This window comes from Synchiropus splendidus, chromosome 17, assembly GCF_027744825.2.
Source record: "Synchiropus splendidus isolate RoL2022-P1 chromosome 17, RoL_Sspl_1.0, whole genome shotgun sequence".
Classification (NCBI taxonomy): Eukaryota; Metazoa; Chordata; class Actinopteri; order Syngnathiformes; family Callionymidae; genus Synchiropus; species Synchiropus splendidus.
In genome coordinates this window covers 13,257,803-13,278,171 of record NC_071350.1, presented here as the reverse complement: position 1 = coordinate 13,278,171, position 20,369 = coordinate 13,257,803, and the positions used below count along the sequence as shown (strand labels likewise).

Genomic DNA, 20,369 nt, shown 5'->3' with positions numbered 1-20,369 from the left:
TTCTCCCCTGAAGCGTCATTGGTTCATCATTAAGCTTCTGCTGAGGAACGCTTCAGTGGGTTTCATCTCCACACCTCTCGCGGTGGTCACGGCCGCCTCGCCCCCACATCTGCCGGAGAGACTCGGTGACGCTTCCTCGGTTCATTAGCGACAGCAGCCGCTTGGAACAAATGAAGCGACTATTAGACGACAGAATGGCTGCAACGGTCAGGTGTGATTCCCTTCAGTTGTCAAGGGGTGGCTCCGCCCACAGAGCATGGGGTGAAAACCCTCAACATCTATTGTTCCCCTGAAACTTGGAATCTGATCCGAGACACGTCAATAAAATCAGACATGAGCGTTACTTCCTGTGACATCACTGACTTGTGGAGGTCAGGTGATGTCATCTGAGGATGCAGAGACTCATATCAGGAGCGGCTTTGACTCACTAGTCGGGGGGCTATGTGGCTGTCTAGAAGATGAAGAAGTTTCCAAGCAGCTTCTACTTTCTGGAATGTGGCCCCTGAGAAGCAAACTGTCTCTCTGCATCTTATAAGTGTGGCTCTAACATAGCGGGCCAGGCGCTCGCAGGCGAAAGTAGCCGCTTGTGTCGCGACCTTTGACCCCTGTCGGTTCGTCCACACTCGCTAGTCTGACGAGTCCACGCTGCCTCCAGTCGCAGATTTTCCTGGTGACAGTGTGGAGAGTGACAGGGCCGCAGCCGTGTTTATGAAGGTCGGGGCAGATGCCAGACGTCGGCTCGCGTGTTCGCGTCTCACACTCCCTGACAGATTATATAACTACAGCAGCGGCATAATGTTCCCCCGCTCCTCTCCTGCCTCTGTCGCGCCTCTCGTCGTTATGAAGACGAAGCACCGGCGGGACTGATGAGGACCTCTCCGAGGGGGACGCTTCCCTCCTCCTCCCCGCTGCTGGGCCGGGTCCAAGAGTGGCCGGGCTGCTCTGATCTACGGCTGCGGCTCACACACAAGCAGACACGGAGGCAGACCTAAACAGAGGCGACATAACCCTGCAGGGGTCGGCATATGCTCCAGCACGCGCTCACACTCACTCTGATGCTTTCCAGGAGTCGTGGAGAGACGAGCAGGTGAGCTGTTGCATTTGCTGTTGCTCGAGTGACTGGCTCCAGGTCCTTGTCTGGGACTGTGTGGATCAGCGAGGGAAGAAAATCTGCGTCCGTCTTGCCCCGGTTTGCATGTGGAGTGAAAGCAGTGGAGAGCGTGAGTCATGTGCAGTCTTCCTGCTGCTCACAGGCCACTTCTGTGCTTCACGTTTTTGAAGGAAGAGCAAGTGTGCCTGCAATTTAAAAGACCCTGAGAGACCCCGTGGAAAACTCTGTATTCTGAAGGATCAACTTCCTCAGATAATAAATTTTAAAAATGGTTCAGTATTAATATGATGAGTAAGCCCAGCTTTTAAATATAATAATAAAAACACATCCTCAAGTTAGAAGGCACGTCTTTAGATGACCCTGACGCTGATCCAGGACTAGAAAGGTGGACTCCACTCTGGCTCCGGAGCAGCGCTCACGACAGTCAGGATGAGTCGTTGATGCTGAAACCCCGTCACAAAATAGAAATGCTCAGAACTTCACCAAGATCAGAGTTTTGGAGGAGCGGTGTCTCAGTCCTTGACCTTCTGTGTTCCGCTAACAGGGCGGACATGAAAGTCTTGTTTCCCATGGGATGTCAGGGAGGAGTGGAGGATGAAAGAAATGAGGAGCACAAAAAAAGATTAGATAAGGAGGGGAGGGGTCTGGATCAGAGAGCGGAGGGGGACAGAAGAGGGAGACTTAAATAGAAGAGGACACGAGGAGAGAGTTGATTCATGGAGTGGCGAGTTGGCAGCGATGGCGAGGGGGATTCCCAGGCCGCCGCCGCTGCCGTGGCCTTCTGTCCCACAATCCATCAGGACGTCCGGGCCCAGGCGGTCACACGCCACGATGACAAATCTGCCTGTCGCCCGGCACGACGCCGTGACATTTGAGCGCGTTGTTGACTTTCAAACTGCCGTCATGAGAGACAGACGTGAAATACTGGTGTGATCATGTAATCTCCAGGAAGATGCGATGGACTCAGTGGTCATGTCAGTGCAGCTCATAATTCTGTTGCTTTAGCTGTGACGTTATACATTTGAAAGCAGGTCAGTTTCAATGTTGAGCCCAGTTTAATTCACCCTGGTGATGGCGCTCTTCTTCACTGATCAATGACAACTCATGCTGGAGCTCGGAGCAGCTTCTTGTTCTGAGAACTGAACTTTCCTTCATCTCATCGTCCCTGTTTTGGTTTCAGCCTCAGAGCCAACTTCCAGAATTGAACCAGCAACATTCATTTAAAGGCTCACTGAAGCAACATGCCAACTCCCCCAGAGACGATCAAACGTTCATCTCAACAATCGCGGTGGACGTTGCTGTCTTTAAAACCAAGACATTTAAATCAGTCCGACTCCGGCTTTCTTCAAAGAACAGCGGAGGAGCAGCGTCTGCTGAACCCTGACCTTTCACATCCTGCAGCGTCCTGTCGTACATCATCAGGTATGCAGGTCACACGGCGAGTGCAGCTCCTCAGGGTCATGCAGATCCCAGTGGACAGTCTGGTGCCGCTCTCACGACCTTCTGCTCAAGGTTAGCGTAACAGCAGCAGCTGACCTCTACGCGACTAGTCTTCAGTCTCCTCTCGCACAACAACAAGGTCGACTGACGCGTGGTTCCTCGAGAAAATCGATAACTCTTGTGGAGCCAAATGTTTCTACAGGTAAAATATTTTGACCTGTTCAATCTTCTATAGTCTCATTTGAACTTGAGTCGAACCCTGAAAGAGATGTTCGGCTCCATCCCTGGTGAGAGCGTGTTCGGATCTCAGCTACGCCGAGGCCTCTATTTAAGTTTATTTATAAAAGAGATTTGATTTATTTCATGGTGAATTGAAGGGTGAAATAGCTCCAGAGAAATCCAGACAAAAGTAATCAAAGAAAGCTTGAAAGCAAGGCAACAAACTCTTGACCTGGTCATGTGATCCCAAGAGAGAAAGAAACCTTTTACTTCCTGGTGATGAGCAAACACACACACACAGAGACACACAGGTGTGAGAGTGTGTGTCGGCTGTCAGCAGCAGAGTGTTTAACAAATGACGGTCCATTCGGGGCCGGCGGGCCCGCGGACCTCTGAGAGGGACGGGGCAACAATAAATCAGAGGAATCAATAGGACGAGACCCGGAGTGATCAGTATCAATGATTGTGGACCCGGATCGACGCCAGCGGGGCCAGGATGATGAAATCCTCCGCGCACACGGTCGACAAACATCCTGAGGATGAAGAACGAGGTGGAGGAGCAGGAGAGAGAGTGATGGGCTCGCTGTCTGCTCATCTCCCTCAGAACGCTCCGTCCGCTTCTACGTTTCAGTAGTCTGTTTTTCTCCTGCGGACGTTTGGATCTTCACAACTCGACAACCTGACAAACACACTCGTGATGGAATTCATGTAATTCTGTATTTAGGAATCCTGTCCCTGTTACTCTGTCCAGACCAGTCCAGTCCAGTGAGCAGGTTTAACTGCCTCCGCACACCCCTCACCAACACTTCACAGCAAGTGAGGTCTGATTCTATAATCATGAACTCTTATTTTGAAACACTGGGACAGGAAGTGACGATAGCTGATGCTGTTCATGGCCTCTCATAGTGCACTCACGACTAGCGAAAAAACAAAACTTAACACATTTAAATTACCAAAAAAAATCAACTTATAGGACTGTGGTGACAAGTTACGTTGCTGTTCATTTGATATTGTTTTAAAGATAGTGAACGCTTAAGTCTAAGACAAAGGCTAAGCTACTGGTGGAGTAGTTGCGTTCTGAGCTTTGTGTGGAAGTTGTTTATTGTTTTATAGTCATGTCACATGAGCTGCTTGGTGGAAGTCTGCGCTGTCTAGTTTATTTTTGTCATTTCGCCGACTAAATCGCTGACCTGCATGGAGCAACAGTAATCTAGTTATTTGCCGAGTCACGGTGCTGTAGACTCCTGATCCGGACCGGGTGGATACGGTCCTGCAACCCCCCCACCACCACCTCCCTCAGGCTAACATCGCTCTCCTTCTTTTTAGCAGAAATGCGGTTCCAGCTGCAAACATCTGCCAAATCTCCCCAACATTAATCTGGCCCCCCCCCTTCCCTCTCGCCCCTCCAGCCGCGTCTCAGATCCTGATAAGACCCCCGAACCTCACCGGGGGTCTCTGCCTTCACGCTTCATCTGCTTCTATTTCAGCAGCAGGCTTTATAAAAAATGCTCCAGTTTGGCTGCGATGGTTCCGGAAGCAACCCGCGGCAAGATCTGACACCCGCCGGTTTGTTCCGTGGAGCTGTAGGAACTCTGATTTGTTATATAAAACTGTTAAGCCGTTTTTGACCTCGGGGCTGCGTTTAAGAATCTGTAACGGTTATTAGCATGACCATGACATCACCAGCTCCAACTCACTGTAGAGCCTGGGATGTGACTCATCTGCAGCTCTGCAACTTCATCCTCAAAGTCTTCTCTACTGCAGTCTGGACGTCGGATCCTCAAAGGTGTCGCTCGGTAGATGCTATGGCTAGTTCCAGGGATGTGTCTGCAGTCTTGATCTTAGCAAACTTTACAGCCCACCCACCCCTCTTCAATGCAGCAGAGCATTTCTGGCTGGTTTTCCCCGGGACTCTCTTCCCTCTCTGACCTTTGAGACGACATGTTGTTTTCTTTTGATCCGCGGTGGCATTTTCGTGTCAAACATTGTACGCTTTCATCCGTGGCCGCGCAGACCGGAGTGGAGGAGCCGCGCTGTCGTAGCTGCTTTTGAAGCCACATTCCGAACATTCTCATTCTAGAATCTGGAGCTTTCACTTCACTGATTTTTTTTTTCATCCATGTTTATCTCATTTGCTTCATGGCCCATCAGGCTTTTTGCTAGGAGGGCGTCTGGTCGTCTGCAAAACATAAAAAAATGGACGCTCGATTCTTAACCGCAGCTTGGCCACCAGATGCCGACATATACCAGCGTAATCTGGCGGCCATCATGGCTCTGGTTCGTAAAATACAGTGGTACCTCGGTTCTCGACCACAATCCAGTCCAGACGGCCGTTCGAGAAGCGATTTGTTCTAAAGCTGAATCGTTTTTTCCCATTGCAATGCGTTCCAATCCTTAAAATAGTCTTTTGTAGGAGTGATTGTAGAGCGTCTGCTGCAGGTGCGCTGTTCCTCTATGTGTGTGGCCGCTGCATGTGGGAGGGGTTGCCGAGTGAGTGACGTCTCTCCAGAAGTGAAGAGGTGCCCGGTGCGTGTCCAGCTCTGAATGTACGCTTCTGTGCAGTTTGGCTGTGACAAAGTCATAAACCAAGTAACTCTCTGTCCCAGACTCGCCTCATCCCTGTCCCAGCTCCAGCCCACAACAGGACATCAAACCCTGGAGTGTGCACTCCAGCACCTCCCCTGTGACACTCTACCACGGTCCAGTGCGGAGACAGGAAAGGTTTTACACCTCAATATGAAGAAAAAACAGTCAGTAAATGTAGCTAACAGGACACGTCTGCATACAGAGGCTGTGTTGTACACAATAACAACGCACGTCATGGGTCAGCTGATCGGTCCGCGCACATTATGTTTTTTCTGGCTTTTTCAGGAGCGTTCGAGCTCTGGATTTTCTTTCGAAATCCGAACCAAAAACATCTCAAAATGTTTGTTTGAATTCCGATTTGTTTGAAGTCCGAGACGTTCCAAAACCGAGGTACCTCTGTAACAGGTTATAGTTCAAAGCAACGTGCAGAAACAATCAATTGGAAATGACACGTATTTGTCTTGGGCTGACGTGGTTCAATAAGGACTGATCGTGAGGCCCTGCAGACTTGTGTTCTGTCTACATACTTGGTATGGTGACCACCATCTTGATGGACAAGACTTGGACTCATTCATGAGGACAAAGCATGTCCTGAAGATTCTTTGGAAAAGTTCACTCACTGCTCGCAGCAGCTGCTCCTGCACAACGACACAAAGTAAGGACTGATTACAGCCTTGTCACGGCAGCAGGTGAGCAGGAGGCTTGTAAAATAACAGGTTATAGTTTAAAGCAACGTGCTGAAACGATCAATTGGAAATGTTGCAGCTTCAATTTCGCTTTCTCCTTCTGCTTTCCTGCTCTGTGAGGATGCATTTTCAGGATGAAGGGTACACATGAAGAGCAGGGAGAGTGTGTTCATGTGTGTAGCATGAGTGAGAAGTTCAGACTTGAAACACCTCCAGAGAGGTTTGAAAAAGGTGTTTGAAGCTGAAACACGTTTGAGGGTTTAGTCAGGATCTGGATATGAAACCCCCTGACCAAAGGGTTTGTGTAGCCGGACTCGTTCGGATTCACACCCCGCTACAGTCGACGTCCATTAGCAGTCAGGGAAGCTCTCACTGTTCCAGCCTGACCTTTTGATTTGTGATGAGGTGTCTCGCTGCTCCACCGCCGCAGAATAACAGTCGCCCTCACCAGCGGCGCCACCGCGAGCGAGACTAATGCGGGCCGGAGGGAGGCCGACTCCGAGCCGCAGCACAAATTAGATCCAACCGTTTTTTATTTTCCTGCTAATATTTGACGTCACGCTCGTCTGAAGCTGAAGCGCCGCTTGTAATGACGGCGCCTGAGCAGCCTTTGAGTGCGTCTCAAATCCTTGATTTCCCAAGTGACTAGCTCGCCCTGCTACACCGACTCTGACACGCACATGTGAAGCACGTCCTCAAGTCGAAACCATTAAAGGAACATTCGTGTCTATAATGTCACCTTTGTTGTTTCTTAAATCCATATTTGACGCGACAGTGTTTCGCGGTGCCTCAAACCCACCTCTTTTCCTGTGATACTTATGTGTTGTGAGTCCTGATTCCATATCTCGCTCCAGAGATATGTGTCTTCAGGTGCTGTTTTGTTGTGTCATTTTCAGCCGTGAGCTTAGATCAAGGAAGCTCTCTGATCTGAAATGCTGATTTATTTCAGCTGTAATTGTTTTATGTATTTTGTCTCAACGTCTATTTGTGCTGCCACTGTGTGTTTCGTTTCTCAAATGTCTAATTTAACACTGAAATTGTGTTTAAAGAGGTCCTCAAACTATATCCTGAAACAGGCATGCTTTCTCTTCCAGTCACACACACACACACACACACACACACACACACAGGGACAGAAAAGCAGCTTATTCACTCTCCTCTTGACCTTTAGCTGAAAATGGAAATATACTTTTTAAAAATGGAGCTTGTCAACATTTAAGTGTCGGCATGAGAGTCAGCTGGTCCTCTGTGTGTGTGTGTGTGTGTCCTCCTGCGCTTTGTAAAAAGGTCTTCAGGTTCATCATCTCCTCTGTCACGGTGCTGGAGTCCAGATGGAGAGAAACTTTCAGGACAAAAGGGTTCGATCCGACGTGTGTTTGGAGAGCTTTCTGCTTGTTAACGTAGCTTCCCCTCCATCTTTCCTCTGTCTATATGAGACACGCGTTTGTCCTGGGCTGACGTGGTTCAATAAAGACTGATCGTGAGGCCCAGCTAGTCAGGTGCGGATCATGCCCTGCAGTCTTGTGTTCTGTCTACATACTTGGTCGTCTTCGTGGCCACCATCTAGATGGACAAGACTTGGACTCATTCGTGAGGACAAAGCATGTCCTGAAGATTCTTTGGAAAAGTTCACTCACTGCTCGCAGCAGCTGCTTCTGCACAACGACACAAAGTAAGGACTTACAGCAGTCGCTCAGCAGGAGGCGCTAGAATTTAAACAGTTTTGGACCAAAACGCACAAAAATGAATTTCAGCCCTCGGAGAACCGCAGTCACAGTTGATTAACCGCTCTTTAAGTCACAGTATGGCTCTAATTACAGTAGGTGTGAGTGTGTCAGCGCTCGGATGTGACTCAGTTGTTTTGTCCCTAACATTTGTCTTCTTAGGCGCTGCTCTCACTATCCAAGTTGTGTGCTTAGTTTTGAACTGCTAACAGGAATGTTGAAAGCTTCATCCCAAGTTGAAGCTTTTGGTGTCCCATTTGTACATTCTCCTTGTGTGGCTTTCCTCTGGGCACTCTGGTTTCCTCCCACCAAAACAAGTGTGAGAACGTCTGTGAAGTTCTTTCCAGGATGTCCCCCACGTGGTACCCCGGGTAACTCAGAGGCAACGAAGTGTAGGTTTTAAAATGTTGCGAGGTATCAGTAATATCCGTAGTTTGTGTTGCTCTCCTGAAACGTCCTCACCAAGACTGACGGGTGGATTTCAGCTGCAGGCAGAAAATCGAACCAGCAACCTTCGGACGTCGGGCCAAAACCCAGAACAGACGGTGCGGAAAGATTCCGCCTGAAAGTGTCGAGCTTCACTGAAAACAAAAGTCGACGCAGCAGAACTCGGCGCCGCACAGCCGGGGGCCGATTCCATTTATGAAGGTGTTTATAGGAAATGTGCTGATCCGGTCCCGCGCTTCTTATCGGTCCTGTAATTTGAGCAGTAAGGCGGCGGACCTGGGACCAGATGATCCGCTTTCACCCGCTGACCCGCTCTCTCTGCTTCCTCTCTCCTCAGGTGATTAGAGAGATCCCCCGACCCGGCCAGAAGTCCGACTCAGCATCTTCACACTCTGAGGTCAGTCCTTATAATCCGCCTGTTCTGGACCAGGTCCACTCAACTGGACCAGTCTGGCTTGACCAGACGGGGTCCGGATATTGATGTTGGAGTGATCTGGAGTTGAAGGTTCTGTCAACAAACCCAGTACAGACCTACGAAGTGGGTCATTGTAGTTCTGAGTATAGTTGGAGAATATAGTTTCATATTCTGGAGAAGAAAGCAGGTTTGTGGTGAAGGATCTCTCTCATGATGATGTGAGCTTGATGTACTCGAGTACAGTGGAGTGGAAGAGAATGCCTTCTTCCTCTGGCAGGGTTGGTAGAGGGAAAAGCTGAGGTGGCGTTTTCACCCTCGCGGGAGCAACTTGAGTGAAAAGTCCTCGTGAAAAGTTACCGCTGGCGAAGACTTACAGCTCGTATAGTTGAGGATCGTAAAACCTGGAGTTTATTCTCGAGTGTAAAACGCTCGTGAAAGTTTGGACGGTGTTTTTATATCTGTCGTGATGGAAGCTCCAGGGATGAGGGGCTGCGGGGTGTAATCAGGTGTGAGGTGGTTGACACTGGAAAACTCTCTTTCAAGTGGCTCCAGGAAAGTCATAAAAGTCACATGAACATGGAACAAAAAATAGACACGGAACATAAAAATAAAACTGAAACAAACCAGACCCTTATTCCTTCACTCACAAGGTCCCTTCACTCATGAACTAGACGGCTCTCGTTGCTCAGCGAGGAGACACTGACAAATTAAATGGAAATAACTGTGATAAAAAAAGTAAACATAGCTCTGAGCTTTCTTCGCACATTGACTCACACCGACTCGTCGCCTGAGCTTCACACTCGGATTCAGATGACAAACAAAGAGATATTTTGTTAATCAACTGGAGGCTCCGCACAAACGTCTCTCACAACGCTCCTCCACGTGTCAGCGTATTATCTCAGCGGGCCGCTTCAGCCCAGAAAAACAAGCCAGATGCTGCATGGTGAGCGTCCAATTTCACTTTTCAAATTAATCACACGTCTTCTCCCCGAAAGCGCCGGCAACTGCACCAGCGAGACAATAAAAGAGCAGAGAATAGCGGGGGGACGCGACACCGAGGCTCCCTCAAGAGTCGTCCCGCTGCGCCCCAGACGACTTCTTCTCTACACAACAGCTAATAAGTTTGTTCTCAACAAGAGGCGGCTCGACTGTTTGCTCAGAAGAAGGAGTTTTATCTCAGACAGTTTTACTTTCTCTGCTGCAGCTTCTGACGGAAAAATAATTTGGTCAGTCGTCAACACTGTTTAATATTTGTGGACTGTACGATGGATGAATGGATTATTGATGAAGGAAAGATGTGGATGGATGCATCAATGATGAGTGGATTGATGGATGGACAATATACTGGTGCATATTTGATGGATGATGGATTATTGATGTATGAATGGATGGATGGATTGATGATGGTGGATGGATATATGATGAATTGGATGGATGATGGACAGATGGATTGATGGATGGGTAGGTGGGCGTGTGGTTGGTTGGTTGGATAGATGACAAATGAATGGTTGAATGACAGATGGGTGTGTGGAAAGACGAGTCAACATTGGATGAATGTGTCATTGGATGGATGGATGATAAATGGGTGAAAGGCTGGACGAACGATGGATGAATAGGTGGATGGATGGCTCAATATTGGATGAATGTGTCATTGGATGGATGGATGATAAATGGGAGAAAGGATGGATGAACGATGGATGGATGGCTCAACATTTGATGAATGTGTTATTGGATGGATGGATGGATGATAAATGGATGTAAGGATAGGTTAATGGATGGATGGATAGGTGGATGGATGGCTCAACATTCGATGAATGTGTAATTGGATGGATGGATGATAAATGGGTGAAAGGATGGACGAACGATGGATGAACAGGTGGATGGGTGGCTCAACATTCGATGAATGTGTCATTGGATGGATGGATGATAAATGGGTGAAGGGATGGACGAACGATGGATTGATGGATGGATGGATAGGTGGATGGGTGGCTCAACATTTGATGAATGTGTCATTGATGGATGGATGATAAATGGATGGATGAATGGATGAATGAATAGGTGAATGGATGGCTCAACATTCGATGAATGTGTCATTGGATGGATGGATGATAAATGGGTGAAGGGATGGACGAACGATGGATGAATAGGTGGATGGGTGGCTCAACATTGGATGAATGTGTCATTGGATGAATGGATGATAAATGGGTGAAGGGATGGACGAACGATGGATTGATGGATGGATGGATAGGTGGATGGATGGCTCAACATTGGATGAATGTGTCATTGGATGGATGGATGATAAATGGATGGATGAATGGATGAATGAATAGGTGGATGGATGGCTCAACATTGGATGAATGTGTCATTGGATGGATGGATGATAAATGATGGATGGGTGGTTGAAGGGATGGATGGATAGGTGGATGGATGGCTCAACATTGGATGAATGTGTCACCGGATGGATGAATGGATGAAAGGACAGATTAGTTGGATGGATGAATGGACGTTGGATGTATTGTTGAGGGGAAGGACTGATGGATTTTGGATGGATGAGGATGTGACAAAGGTCCAGTTGATTCTTTGGTTTCCTAACGTGCCGGTTGGATGGTGTGTTAGTGGAGTGTTTACTTGGTTGTGTGGATCTGTGGTTTCTTATTTGTTGAGTGGTTCTTGGCTGTGGACTTGCTGCTGTGTATCCTGCTGCAGAAACTCATAAACTCAGCTCGACGTCTGGGAAAGATAGGGCTGAAACGCCGAAGACAGCGGGCCAGCAGACCTGATCCAGAGGTTAATGTCCGGACACACGTGCGCTGACACACACTCACACTACCTGAGGAAAGTGTCTGTGCGTGTTGCGGCCAAGGTTCAGTTACTCTATTGATCACCGGTGAATTCCCACTGTCAGACTGGACCACAAACTCTCAACTGCAGAGTGTCGCAGCCAGTGAAGCCGGCCACTTTCTCAAAGTGCGAAAACTCAAATTGCTTCAGAGCTCAAATTGGTGCTCACAAATTGGTTCTCAGACGCACACACACCCCTCATACACACGCACACACACACACACACCCGGGCGGCCCTGCAGCAGAGAGGAGCTGTAGCCGTTGAATTATTGAACACATCAGACGTGGACTGGTGTATTTATGTGATGGAGGTAATGAGGTCGCTGGAGATGCTGAATCATCACCGGACACAAATGATTCTTTCATTGGTTCTGGTCCTGACTCCACTTTAGCGAGTCTCCTGAGCGCGATCGCGCCATCATTATGTCTAATGTCGAAAAAAAGTTTTCTGAGCGCTTCATTTGCAGCTGCTTGTTCAGTCACCGATCGATGATGTGTTGGCGCGCGGGGGTGGGTCCAATCCCCCGTCCAGGAGTTTAGGGTTCACAGGTCGCGGACGCACTCGCTCAGGCATCAGTTAGGGACCATCAACAAATTCTTAAACAGTCAAAGTATTAGTGAGATCTTCAATAAGGCAATGAAAAACTGATAATAAAACTGGCAGAGCAGTGTGTCAGACACCAGCGGCTTCTACCGGAGACGTGAAACATTGAATTTCTCATCTCTACACTTAGTTCACTATTATATTTAAACATAAACAAATCATGATGTTGGAGACAAACTCCACTAATAAGTTTCATCATAAAACAGTTTCAAGAGCGACTGTAGTGTCCAACACATTGAACATGTATTTATCATGATAATTATCGCCAAAATCTATTGCGATATCTTTTTGTTGTCCGTATTGCTCATCCCTAGTCTGAGTACAATCTCACTCGCCAGGGCGATGGTTGAACAGAATATGACTGACTTTAATGTGGGATGTGTGTTTGCGTATGAGCTTGTGCTCACACCTCCACGCTGCAGTCCATCATCCAGCCGTTTCTTCACTTGAAACAGAGACGTCTCTTCAAAAGGTGTCGGATCATTTGCATATAAATGAGCAGCTGAACCTCGTCGTAAAACCTGGAGCCTCTGAGCAATGTTTTTGATTGTCTGACTCAACATCTGCGCACGTCCGGACGATCACTGCTGTCAACTATTGTCTCTAAAAATCTTCGGCAGATGAAGGCATCTGCTGGTGTAACGGTGACGGAGCGGTCGCCCGAGGAGGCGGCTTCGTCATCGTGGGCAAGCTTTTTTTAAGAAGATGAGGATCAGCACCTCTGATTCCCTCCCCTCACCGTGGGATGAGGAAACAGAATCCATTGCTCATGTGGTTGTTGAAAACTGACTCGCTGAGTCAGCAGAAGACGTCCAAATTCCAAGACTGGTGGAGCTCCGACACAAAACATAATTTAACACCCAATACAATAAGAGCTGTTCTGTCATGCTGCCAACTTCCAGCCTGGATTCTCCGCAAGATAAAAGTTGTGAGAGAGTCTTGGTCTCGTCTCGACAGGACTCCCTCTGCTGGAGATACCTCATTAGATGTTCCCAACTACAACCTAAAAGAGTCGTCTGTCAACTTGTCTGAGCCTCTGCTGTAGATTGTAGAACTGTGTAGGCTAATCTCTGACTCCTTTGTTGTTCACGCTGCTCGGAACCTAGTAATGGTGGGGGCGGATTTGTGCTTTGAACGTCAGCGCTTTACATCCTGCCACCACAAGGAGGCCCTACTGTAGCTTCAACCTCACCTGACTGTCCCTCCACTTGGTCACAGAGTGATGATGTCATCAACTGTATCGTTCCCCCGCACCTCATTTTGCCGTGGAAAAACTCACTGCACTTTCTCGGTTGACACTTCAAGTGAGGGTGGATGAAAAGTAAACATGTTTGCTCTAATTCCATATTTTATCCTCCTCTCTCACAACTGTCCGCGCTCATGACTCCGCTCGGCTGACGCGCCGTTACATCCGTCTCCGCGCTTCACTTCTGAGGACCCGTGTTCGCCGCCACCACTTGATAATTTTCAGAAGGCAGACGCACGTTTGTTCGCTGACAGGAGCTTTCAGCCGCGCACATCCTCTGAGTGCTCTCTTCTCCGGCTCACCCTTTTGTGGAAAGCACTTGATATGCTGATCCACAAAACAGCGTCTTGTGCTTGTTCTGGCTCGCAGAGGACTTCAGCAGTTATTGATCCAGTGGTGACGTGGGAGCCGCGATCCATCCCACTCGCATCCAGAACTAATATTTACGCCTTGTTTACAAGCACGTGTGGTGTTTACCTGAGCTTAGCTTTGGTCCATCCGTCCTCTACAACTGTAATGAAAACACACAGTTGGAAAAAAATGAAAACTTGAAAACTTCACAATCACAAATGATGAGTCATACTGTTTCACTTGAACAATGCCCTCTCTGGTGTCCATCGCGAGTTTGGGAGTCTTCTAGCGGGATCATGACTGTGATCTTCTAGAAGCTTCTCATTTAAATCTCATTATTGAGGTCAATACTCCAGTAGCCAGTGAGGTCAAGCGCAAACACAGGCGAGTAAACAAGATGGCCGACGTTCCTGACGAACGGAGATGTTATCGAATCTTTCAGGTCTATAATCAGAATCCCGAGCGAAGCTTTCATTTCCGCCGCGGTTCAGCAGCTGCTCCTGTGAATCATAATCAAAATCGAATCGTGTTGATTCAGGAATAATGTGGAGCTTTGCTGACAAATCCCCTCTGGTGTCCCCACGAAGACACGAGCCATCGGCAGCAGACGGATAATATCCCAGTCTGAGGTTCGGCCTCGAGGGGAACCAACTTATCGACCATCAGAAGTGCCGAGGAGCGGGAGAGGAGGCGGTCGTCGGGAGGCCTTGGTGATGTTGTTACAGGCTTAACGTGGAACTTTATAGAGTTGTTAGTGAAGCTGTTTAACATTTTGTCTTCATCATCTCTTAATCCCCCGTTTGGGAAGCGACCTCGCCTCCTTCTGGACGTGCTGTGGTTGTAGAACAAGCCCCAGAAGTGCAGAAATGGCTTGCTGTGTTGAGTTTGTGCCTTCGGTAAATGAAATATATTTGTATTCCTCTTACAGTGAGCGTGTCCTTGTCACCATCACTGCAAGACCCCCTTGAGAACTTCGCTGACACTCTCCGGTTCTCTGAGACTCCTTGCCTCCTTCAAGGCTCTAGAATCGTTATCCAGCGGACTCAGTGAACCCGTGAGGCTAAATGCTGCGGCGTCTTTCACGCCTGATCCTGTTCTGGTCCGGTTGAGTCTTAGCTCATCAGCCTGTCTGCCGCCTGCCAGAACCATCATCTTCATCGCAGCACAATCTGTGGAGAAGCAGCAGGCCGGATTAATGGGAGCGATACGTCGGCTCAGAGCTGGATTGGAAGACATGGAGGGGAGGAACCTTTGGAGGAGATGGAGTCATGGAAGGAGGAAGAGAAGATGGAGTTGGATGGAGAGTGAGTTTTAGAGGAGAGAGTCATGATGGAAAAGAAGGAGAGGAGTTGAGAAGCTGAGGTAGTCGTGGTGGAGAAAGGGTCTAAAGGAGAGGGACGAAAGGGAGTCATGAAGGAAGACAAAGAGTGTGGAAATGACTTTGACAGCAGCTGCTGTGGAGCCGAAAGAGTTTAGGATCCGCAACGTTGTTGGTGCGAAGGACTGCGGAGCCCATGGATGATGTTTCCACAAACGCTGTCGATGGCTTGAATCTTTGAGTCAGCAAAATCTGTGGGTTTGTCACTAAACAGATAAATGTAATACGTCGCTCAGTAAAGAGCAGCGTTGAGTCAGAGCCGGCGACTCGGTCATCTGTGGATTCGCCTCCGTCATCTGACCTTCTGTCGGTGTTTGGCAGTGCTGTCCTTGTTAGAGGTCCGCCGCCTGTAGCTGGCGTCATAAATAGCAGCAGCTCCACCACAAGAAAAGCAGATGGTCTGAGCCCGGCTTCACCACGGCGATGGTGCACCAGCTGGGCTGGACCTGTCCAGATCCTTGAGATGTTTCGTTTGCACGTTTGATGTGAAGCTTCGAGCAAATCTTAGTTTTTTACTGTGTCAGTGCTGTGCAGTGAAAACAACATGAAGTGGTGAGTGTGCGGTGCGTCACCTGGGAGGAGTCCCTCAGGCAGGAAGTCGCTCTTAACCGTGAATTTTGAGTTGATGCTGCAGGAAGATGAATTCTGCTGCCCAGAAACGTCTCTGGACTCCTCTGCTGCTAATGAGACTTTAATGGTAGAACTGAGTTGGTGCTGTTTTTTGGAGGCGCTGCCAAAGAATGCGGACGAAAGCATCTCAGTGTGTTGCTGCACAAAAGATGGACCTTCCCCTGCGGCGACCGCCGGACAAAACTGTGTGATGAAGACTCACCGGGAGGCTCATGTTCCACTGCTGCTCCTGCAGAGATGACAACGCTGCGCGTTAAAAATTCATGTGGAGGGCGGGGCCTGTCGGCAAGAACCGTGAATGTTAACCGACGTTCAACCCTACGCTCTGACAAGCTCTCCTCTCTCTGGAGGGTTTTCATCGCTGACATTGCTGAAGAACAAATCAGCTGCTCGGAAGCTGAGAAATATTCATGGCAATGATGAGTACGAGGAAACGCCACAGAAAAAATAAGGAAGCCGTTTCCTTCCTTCCAATTCTTCTCACTAAATATGTGCTGAGTCATCAGTAGCTTTGGCGCTGCACTCATTCTCACCAGGAAGTTCAAAACAGTGATCACCTTGGAGGATAAACCTGCAGCGCTGGGGTTGTGTTGGACCGAGTCAGAACCAAACTTGGCCTGCTGCGGTAGCCTGTTAGCTTCTTTGCTGCCGGCGCAATTGTTCAACCTTCACATGAAGACTCATTTCTTTTGAAGGGAAGCTCATTCTTCATGAGGCGCCGCCGCTTGGCGCTCCGGCGCTAATGCGGTGATGATGAACGAGCAGACGCCTCGGCTCCGGTGTGTTTCTTAATTGTGTTTGTGGCAAATTCACGACGTCGTGTCCAGAATGGGTGAACAGGAAGGGGCGGCTCAAGTGAGGCGGCGGAGGATCGGATCAAAGACATGAAAAGTGTCCCACTTGGGTCCTGTCTTTATAGTGTTAAACCCTCATCAGCTGGCAGACGTGGATCAGTCAGGAGCAGATCAGCATGTTCACATGACTCTTTGTTGTTCTACATTCTGATGAGTCTCCTGAAGAGCGAGAACACTGCGAAACTGGAGCAGAATACATTTGCTGCTTAATCTGTATAAACGATTTCTTCCTTCTGGATACATACAAACCTGTTTTTATCTCTCCAGAAGAGGGAGGAGAAGAGAAGGTGAAGAAAGAGAGGAAGAGGGGGATCAGTGGAGGACGAGTGCAGAGGAGGAGAGAAGAAAGTGCAGCTTTGTCCAGCAGCTTTGCAGCGTTCTCCTCCCCGGCTGTGACAACATGAAAGTGGAGGAGAGGCATTTGCATTCTGTAAATCATTTCTTTCTTTCTTCCTGTGACGCCGCACGGCTCGCGCGCACGTCCAATCTGTCACATTGTTCTGCTGCCTGCAGGTGGTCCGACCCAATATAGGTCTGTCAGAGCAGGACACAGTATCACTCTGTCTCCTGCTGATTGAAGAGCTGCAGAAACATCAGTGAGGGCCGGCCGTCGCCCGCAGTCATGTCAGAGTGTGACCCTCCTCGAACATTAAACTTCTGTCTTTCGCCACCGTGGCGCTCAGTTCCTGGACCTCTTTTAGGGACACTGCCCACGCCATCTGGTGGTGACATCTCAATGTTGCAGCTGTTTCAGGAAAACAAGATGGCGGCGAGGTCAGCCTGAAGGAGAGGATCCATAGTCTTACTATTATAAGAGTGAAAGGTGTGCTGAACCAATGCGTTCAGGACGACACCAAGCCATGCACTTTCACTCTGGGAATTTTTCACGTTTTTCATTATAATGTAACACTTCAAATTTAAGTTTTAAATACAGATTTATGTCCTGGATTTTCTAAAGGTGGCCATTTTTTGCACTTTTCAAATTGCCCACTCATCGTAGGTTAAGGCGACATTGAGATTTCAACCATCATTTGCTCTCTCTTAACAGTCAATACGGTAGTCCCTAGCAATGCTGCACTCGGAGGAGCCCAACACAGAACACACAGGTTCACCGGTGTGGCCCTGCCTCGTGGTTCAACAGTTACTCAAGCTTGGTAGAATGAACAGTTACTCCTGAACGGTCAGTGCGATTAAACCCATTCAAACGGTTCCTGAAAGTAGAAAGTGAGAGCTTTGGAGTATGACATGCACCAACTTATTTATGGTAAAAAGAAAGAAAGGAAAACCAAGTGTCAAACCAAAACACTGAGAAGAGAACAATCCAACTTTGAAACAAAAAAATAATCATTTAGAAAAAGATAACAGACAAAGGAACGTCATGTCAATGACTCCCATAAGTCATTGCTGCTGGTGAGACCCTGACTGAAAACTGTGTGGAAAAAAAGGTTAAATCCCTGGATCACTCCTCCAAACCGCCATGAATTATGTATTTACCCCGAGATGCAAAAAGATTGATCGGAGCAGGACTGCAGATCGAACAATTGGCCGAATATTTGACCACCCTCCCTCCCTGCCTCGCTCCTACGCTTTCTCTCCGCACAAGAAAAGTCCAGTTGTTCCAGGAGCTGTCGTCATGACAACACAACAGTCCCGCCTCTCACAACTTCAAACCAGAAGCCCACATGTGCGTCTGCTTCTAAATCTGGCAGCCGAGCCGAGAGAGCAACAGCTGAAGACCAAACAGTAAAAGTCGGGTCACAGAAGTCCAGGAAGCCGGGGTGGTGGGGGGAGCGGAGGCGGGCGGAGGTTTGTCAGTGGAAAAGCTGACAGCAGAGAGCGAGAGAGAGAGAGAGAGAGAAAGGGGGGGCGACTACTTGAGAGTTGATCAGTGAAGGCCTCACGCTGCCTTTGAGCTCGAGTTTGTGGACCGTGACACGCCCGACAGCGCCGTCCGAGTCTGACCGAGGTTTTAAAGACAACAGGGAGGATGGTGAGTCTTGCTCGACGTCGTCGTTGTTCTTGTTGGAAACAGGAAGTAGACGTGTGTATCAGAAGTCAGGCAGCTTGGAGACTTCTGAGGGGGGGTGGTCTGTGCAGGAGAGTCACTGTCTGTGCGCGATGTCACGCTTGTTTACGTCTGCACATCTCAGGAGGTCAGTGAAGGGCTTGAACCCATCCTGGATCTAAGACATCTCAGATCCTGAGGGATCCTCAGAGCTTCTCAGTCCAAAGAGGACTATGATGCTGGTCCTACTGATAGTTCATCCTCTCACAGCAACGTGCCGACTCTCTGATGTTCAGCTTACACACCAGGTGAACCATTGACATAAAATAGAGATGAATTCCAGCAGCACAAGGTCGAATACGAGAAAAATAAGCCGTCAGAAAAATGCAGAATAAAAAGAGTAAATATCAACAGGCATGTAAAGTAATATCCAGGGGAAAAAAATACAACAAATGAAATCACCTTACTGAAAGACCTTAAACAAAGACCTTCAAACGGTAAATTATTCAACATGGAAAAAATTAAAAGTCAGTGACTTGACAAACTGCGATTGAACTTGAGTTCCACTAAGAAGAGTCTGACAAGCTACCAAAGCAGAACCTGGCGGTGCGTCTGGAGGTCGACTGAGCAGACTGATGATTAAAGTGGAGCGGTGAACCCGCTCCCGTCTTTTCTTCTACCAGAAGAAAAAAGCACTTTCAGCTGCAGATTCCTAGCAAGGATGCTTCCATGATCTCTTGAAGTGTGAAGCTAATTACTTCCGTCTTTGAACTGCTCTGATGTCCGACTTTTCTCTCCATTCAAGTTTGTTTTCAGTCTGACAGGCTTTCCTAAAATCTCTGAACACACACGGAGTTGGGGAGGGGCGGCCCCCCGACTCTATATCCGTCTCTGCAACACATTTGGTTTCAATTACGCGCAGCCTCTCGGGAGCCGGCGGCTATAAATAAGAAACAAGAAGCCGAGTGTGGACGACTGCAGCAGCAGCAGCCGAGGGGGGGTCAGCGGCCGCCACCGTGGCTCTGCTGGGACGCGATGGAGGTCATTGTTTCAGGAGAAGGCACGGTGGAGCTTTTCTGTCTGACCAGAGCGGGCCGCACCTCCTCTCCTCCTGCTGCCTGTCTTCTCTGACGGAGGTTTTCTGGAGCTCCTTTGAGATTCCTCTTGTTTAAATATTGGCTCAGGACTCCCTGTTGATGGACCAGGGAGGTTTGCGCAGAATTGTGTCTCTACTGTGTGGTGGCGCAGCCAAACATGTGGAGGAGCTAACGGCTAAAGAAGCTTTATTCAATATGATATGAGTCGGGAGAGAAAACAGCTTGATGTCAGACGAATCAAACGCAAAACAGCGAACAAAAGCAGACTTTTATGGCGCTTTTTTTAGTCTTAGAAATGAGTCGAAGACGTTCCACAAATACTTGTATTGACGCAGAAAAGCAACAGTATTCTCATAAAATAGACAACATGAAGGATGACACACCAAACAGAATAAATCTGTTCAAGCAAATCTAAAAACGTCGGACTGTAGGAGGAAAGATGAATTGTTAATAACTGTATTAATCATCAAGAGTTGCGCGTCTCGCAGTCGACACACGTGGGCGCCGAGTCTGAGGTCGGAGTCGCGGGTCAACACAGGAGTAATTTGTGGTCAAACTTGAAAAAAAGAGTCTCGAATGGAAATGAACTTTAGTTGCTCTTAGCATCCCGACGACAGCGGCTGCTTGTTAACATTAGCCGCCGCTTCATCTAACCACTCTTGATATATGTAAATGAGTGACCTCATTGCTCTTCCTCCCACGCTGTCATGTGACCTGGCCCACCGGCTCCAGAAC

General features: G+C 48.5%; 1 protein-coding gene across 6 annotated transcripts in view; it reads left to right on the top strand.

Annotated features, from left to right (window-relative positions):
* Window positions 1-20,369, top strand: part of sgcd (sarcoglycan, delta (dystrophin-associated glycoprotein)) — a 92,491-nt gene that overhangs the window by 36,964 nt on the left and 35,158 nt on the right. The window contains exons 3-5 of one of the 6 annotated variants that reach the window (XM_053846144.1): window positions 8,551-8,610; window positions 16,800-16,962; window positions 17,046-17,128. The exons of 1 other annotated variant lie outside the window; for it this stretch is intronic. Coding sequence is in view for 3 of the 5 variants with exons in the window: in XM_053846140.1 (XP_053702115.1) it covers window positions 16,933-16,962 (30 nt within the window). In the remaining 2 variants the exon portion in view is untranslated. Of the gene's footprint in view, window positions 1-8,550; window positions 8,611-13,917; window positions 14,567-16,799; window positions 16,963-17,045; window positions 17,129-17,246; window positions 18,523-20,369 lie in introns of those variants that run through there. 4 more of the 6 variants (XM_053846140.1, XM_053846141.1, XM_053846143.1 and 1 more) reach the window with 4 other exon arrangements.